This window comes from Strongyloides ratti, scaffold srae_chrx_scaffold0000005, assembly GCF_001040885.1.
Source record: "Strongyloides ratti genome assembly S_ratti_ED321, scaffold srae_chrx_scaffold0000005".
NCBI lineage: Eukaryota > Metazoa > Nematoda > Chromadorea > Rhabditida > Strongyloididae > Strongyloides > Strongyloides ratti.
Genome location: NW_020171513.1, coordinates 410,602 through 417,024, shown reverse-complemented (window position 1 = coordinate 417,024; position 6,423 = coordinate 410,602). Strand labels below are relative to the sequence as shown.

Below are 6,423 nucleotides of genomic sequence, written 5' to 3'. Positions count from 1 at the left end.
AAATATATTGCTTTAAATAACAATAGATTTTTTAGTTGATATTATAAAAATTTCAAAAGTTCAATTTATACTAACGTTTTGGAGAAGATGTAGGTTAAAAATTATAATAAATATTAAAATAAATTGGTAGTTGTTATTTGGAATAGGTAGGTTAAATTTTGACAAAATGAATAAAGTATTTAAAAGTGGTAATATGAGAAAAAGTAAATATAAAAAGTAGAACTTTTATATGTATTATGGAAAAAGGAAAGAATCTTATATATGTTAAGGCATATATATATATATTATAATTTATATGATTACTTTTAAATTATGACTAAAATTTATCCATTATATAACAATGAATACTAAAGAGATAAAATAAGAAGCTAGTTTAATTAAATAACATATTTAAATTACATTTTTTTTTTAAACTTTTTAAACAAAAACTTACATCATCTACAATACTTGAATCATCAATATCATCTTTTGTAGTTAAATTTTTTGATTTTGGTGTTACAGCACTTTCACTTAATTTTGATTTTTCTTGTTCAGTTTCTGTAGCACTACCTTTTCTTGAAATTTTTTTAGGAACTTCAAGTTCATTTAATGATTGCATTGATTGTGCTGGTGATACAGAAGAATTTCTTTTTTGTGAAACTGATAGTAATTCACTTTCTGATTTATCAGTAATTGTACTATCTTTAGAAGCTCTACGAGAATTTGGTTTAACATCCAATAAATTATCATCTTTTTTAGATTTTTCAACAACAATTTTAGCTGAAGATTCTGCTTCACCATAGTCAGACTTTGCAACAGCTTTATATACTCCTGAATTATTTGTAGTAACACGATTTAAAGAAAGTTTAGCAGTTGTACCATCAAATGATTGAGTATATTCAGAAGATGAAGTTATTACCTTCCCGTCTTTATACCATACAATTTTTGTTGAATTATGACATTTAAATGTACAACTTATTGTTGTACTATCACCAACTTTAATAGTCTAAAGAAAAATTCATTTATTTTTAATTTATTTATAAAAATTATAATTTATTGATGTTAAAAAATGTTTTCTTTTATTATTGTATTTAATTTATAAATGTGAAATATAAAAATAATAATTTTTTTTTCCATTAATATGTATTATTCACATTTACACAATATAACAAAACAAAGTAATTTACACCTATCTTTAAAAATCGTTATTAAAATAAATACTTATCATTATCATAAAACGCCTACAACCAACAAATAAATTTAATGATAGGGTATTTGAAGCTACTTTAAATCATTGAAAAAACATAATGTGAAAGAATGATTGATAATATGTCTAATTCAAAAAATATAAAAATACTACTTTAAAAGAACTATAAAAAGGAAAATAATTCTAATATTGTTATTTATATTTTCGTTATTTATATTATACATATGTTCAAAAAAATTATCGAATATAATTATTATTTTTGATTACCATTAAGTTATTAGAATATTATTGCTAATGTTAAAGTTGAGTGAAAATAATTCTTTTTTTATTTTATTAAAATCACATATATATAATCAATTTAATATCAATTGATATATATTTTAAATAAAAAAAAAATAATTCTATGTATTTTATATTTAATTACAAAAATATTTAAAAGATAATTAATGTATATCAATTAACCAAATGTGAATTTTTAGTATAAGTAATTATTAAATTAATTAAAAATAACACTCAATGAATTAAAAATTTTTTATAATAAAATTTATGTACCCATTTATTTAAAACTCAATAAAAGAAAATATTTTTTTAAAAAATTGTTAATGAAACATACCTGTGTTTTGATATGTTCGACAACAACTGGAACATTTTTAGATTCGTCCTGATTTTTTCCCTGTGGATTTATTTGCGTTTGTTCTGAAACAGCAGGTGATACAGAACGTTGACGACTTTTCTTTTCTTTTGGAGGTAATGGTGCATCTGATCGTCTTTTAACAGCTAAAAATATAATATTTTAAAAAATATATATATTAAAAAATTTTCTTACGTGTTCCATCAACATCCATTTTTTCAGAATCACGAAGTTCTTTGGTTGGAGTTGCCGTCCTACTTCTTGTTGATTTTTTTGGTGTTCCTTCTCTTGATTTATTTCTCTCACTTTTTTCTTTATCTTTTTTTTTATGTGGTGTTCCAGGTCTTGAGGGTGTTCTTGATTTACGACCATCTTTATTGACGGATGGTGAACGTCTTCCAATTTTATCATCTTGTGGTGGTTCCTGTTCAAAATTTAAAGTCAAGTTTGCGTTTGTTTCACCTTGGTCATTTTTAATAGTACAACGATATTGTCCAGCATCACCAGCTGTTGGTTTCTATAAATAATTAATATTATTTTTAATAAAATAATAAAAATAAAATTTACCCTGATTTCTAATTGACATAAATAAGCATTATCCCCCAAATCTGTAAATACATCTTGAAATAAACCACCAATTGATAAAAGTGTCCCATCTTTAAACCATTTGGCTACAGGTTTACTAGTTGATTTTACTCGACATTCCATTAATATAAGAGCTCCACCATCTTTTGGAATAATCCGAGGTTTTCCAATAAATGTTGGACCTTTATTACTTCCTCTTTGTTCTTCATTACCACCAGCAAAATTTAAATTAATATTTGCATTTGATTCACCTAATTGATTTGAAGCAGTACATTTATATGCTCCACCATCTCCTGCATTTGGTTCTTTTATAATAAGTATCGCTTTATATTGGATACCCGAAACATTTTGTATTGATAATTGAACTCTTCCACCCGCAACGATAGGTGTTCCACTATGATGCCATACAATTTCTGGTAGTGGATCTGCTTCTAAGTTACATTCCATCAACAGATCACCCTGAGGTGTCTGTTGAATAGAAGGTTTTTGAATGAATCGGGGAGCTCCCGGCATTCTTTAATATTTTTTTATTTTTTATTAATATACAAATTTTTTAATTATATTAAAATATATCTAAATTAATTAATTTAAAAAAAAAAGTATAAAAAAAAGTATATGTATTTATAAAATTATAAAATACGTTAAAATTTTTATATTATAAAATATTAATAATATATAGAAAAAAGACATAAAGAACACTAAAATATACATTAAAGATATATTAGAAGCAGCCTAAATATTAACACTTTCTCTTAAAGAATTAGATATGTAAATATATTCAAGTTTAAGATTTCATATAGTGTACAATATTTACATATCAATTAAATTTGATTATGTTAAAGCACGTCAAATATCAAAAAAAAAAAAATATTTGCTGTAATCCGCGCATTATAAATAATATGATTGCTTCTCAATAACATCAAATTTTGAAATTATCCATAAGTTAATGGATAACATTTAAAAAGTTAGATCATATCAAAAAAATTATATATTATATATAAATATTAAAAATAAATATATCATATCATATCATAATTTTAAAAATAAAATTTTAAGTAAAAATTATTAAAATTATATATATAAAATAATAATTATTGTAACATTTTAAAATGAATAAAAAAAAATGTTTAAAGTTATACTACTTATTGAGAATTGATCTATTTAATTTTTCATGTACAACAATTTGCACAATATAATAAAAATTCCTTGGAATATGTTACTATTAAATAACTTTGGTAACGGAGATGAAACATGAGGAGATGAAAAATTTATCAATTGAGATAATTATGATAAAAGTTTAAATTTTGTAAAAGCTGTTTACTACTTGAAACCTGAACTAACAGAATAAACAAATTTTTCTTAAAAAAAAAAATTGAAATTTGAAAAGAAATAAGATATAGCAAATGATTTAGTTTAGATAGATAAATTAATAAATGTAACATATACTTGATTTGTTAAGTAAATTAATAAATATTAAGCCAAATTAAGTGATATAATATAATATTTCAAAATTTAAAATATATATAATATAATATTATATATATATATATATATATATATAATGAATAAATAACTTTTTATTATTATATTTAAGTGTTTAGAAAATAATAATTTAGATAAAGAATGATACTATTAAAATTTCATAAATTTACCGCTTTTTGAAGAAATAGGAAAAGAGTATAATTTAATAGCTATTGAGGTAATCGTTGAATTTTATATATATTAATGGGGCGTTTATCAAGATGATAATACGTAATATCTTAGTTGGCATTTCGTGTAACTTCTTTCACATATAAAGATCCTCAACAAGTGAATAAGATGATGAGTAGAAATATTTAAATATAAATGTTACTTATGTGTTGATCTGTATAGCTTGCCAACTATATATCACAACAAGGAGGAGATATGTTTGTTAGTTCTAATAAAAAACAAAGCACCCCCTCAACTATCATTGTAATTTTTCCAGAAATTTGTATTCATATTATAATGTAAAAAGAAGGCTGGGAAATATGATAATCATTTTATAATGCTCGTTAAATTGTATTGTGGCTAAGCATAGTATGATTAAATATTTTAAAAACCAAAAATATTCCTCCATAGAAAGGATACATTATATTTAAACTTTATAAAATATTTTGTTAAATTATCATTTTCTTATTAAAAAAAAAGAAACAAATATAAAAAGTGTTTACTTATAAATACCAAATATAAATCATTATTTTTCGATTTCTTATTCTATGTATATTTTTTTTTTTAAAAAGTATATATCACTATAATTATAAATAATAGTTTATAAAGTTATTTTATTAATTGATGACTAAGAAGATAAAGAAAAAGTATTTAATCAAATCTTTATTTTGCCATTACCGATATAAAAAAAAAGTAAAGATTAATTAACTGTGATAATTAAAAGCATCTGCTTAGTGATAAAAAATTTCAAATATATTTAGAAAAAAAAATCGTTATAGAATATAATAATAAAGAAATAATTGTTAATTTGTTAAAATTTTAATTACTCATTAAAATAATTTATCATTAAATTATTAATCATTAGTAAATATAGGTAAAAAAATAATAAAAACTTTATTTATAAAAAAAAAACTTAAAACATTTGAATGTAAAAGAAATTAACTTATATTAAACATACTTATTTTTATATATAAGAATTTTTATAAATATTTTTAAACTAATTGTTAAGTGTTGGTGTAATGGAAAAATAATGCTTTAAGATAATTTAACATTAATAATAATATTATTGTTTAATATAATTTTAAATATTACTATGTTTTATGAGTAATATTTTTATGTAAAAAAATAAATATTTTTAAAATTTACTATTTATTATTAAAATAATGATATGAATTTTAAATTATTATTTTTATTATATAAAAAATAGCTATAAAAAATACAAAATAAAAGTAGTAATATTTTATACTATATTATTATGATAGTAAAATAATATTAAAAGACTTCTTATGTTATTATATATAAAGTTACCTTATTTTAAAGCATCTTTTATATTTAATTTGATAATCTTTTAGTAAAACAAAATATATCTTATCTTATTTATCTACCCATGTCATAAGTACTGAGTGGGAGAATAATATGATGCATTAATTATAAAAATATTACAAAAATTAATGAAAGTAAAGATTGAAAATGTTACAAATAATACTTATTATTTTTTATTACTTAAAATTTAGTTTACTTTTATTAGTAAACAAATCAATGATGACTAATAATACAGTCTTTTTTTTTTTAAAATAAATACCCTTATACCTTAAGTACCATTTTTTTTTAACATTTAATGTTTAATTGATATCATCATATCAGATAACTTGTTACAATATTTTTCTTTTCATTTATGTTTAAAAAACAATTGTTAAATTGTTTTACAACACAAATATTGTAGTTAACTATATAATGTTACATTTTTAAAATATAAATTTTTACTTTATTCAGAAATTTAAATTATTTTCATTAATTTATATGTTAAAAAAAATGATTCTTTAAAAAAAAATAATAAGATAAATTATAATACTTATTAAATAATAACAATATAAATATTGAATTTTTGTAAACTTAATTTATTTACTATGTAAATATGTTTTTAAAGTAAACTAGATATTATATCATATTAATCAAAGTAAAATATAAGATAATCAAAGTTATTTTAAACAAAAATAATTGTATCAATTTTAACAAATTATTTATTATAATATTTTTTGACAAAATTCTTTGATTTAACATATTACTTAACTTTAATAAAGTTATCTAAAGTACTAGGATTCAGATCTAATTTTAAAAAATATTAAATATTTATGTTTATTATTTAATAGATTAATAGGACACAAATAATTCTGAATCATAAAATTTTACGAAGATAAAAAGAAGTTTAAAAATTATTTTCTATCCTTACTTTCCATACATTTCTTATCACCATTTTCTTTATTATATTATTCTTTTTCATAGGTATTATATCTGTACTAGAAACTAGATTAACTAAACTAGAAGCTGAATT

The 6,423-nt window shown here is 20.1% G+C and overlaps 1 protein-coding gene across 1 annotated transcript; it reads right to left on the bottom strand.

Moving 5' to 3' along the window:
- Positions 1 to 373: 373 nt before the first annotated feature.
- Positions 374 to 2,915, bottom strand: SRAE_X000227300 (Immunoglobulin subtype 2 domain and Immunoglobulin subtype domain and Immunoglobulin-like domain and Immunoglobulin I-set domain and Immunoglobulin-like fold domain-containing protein; the record flags this gene model as incomplete). The annotated part of the gene is made up of 4 exons (XM_024645465.1): positions 374 to 985; positions 1,800 to 1,963; positions 2,013 to 2,334; positions 2,385 to 2,915. 4 exons carry the CDS (start codon positions 2,913 to 2,915, stop codon positions 374 to 376), a joined length of 1,629 nt encoding a protein of 542 aa, XP_024499745.1.
- Positions 2,916 to 6,423: the final 3,508 nt, after the last annotated feature.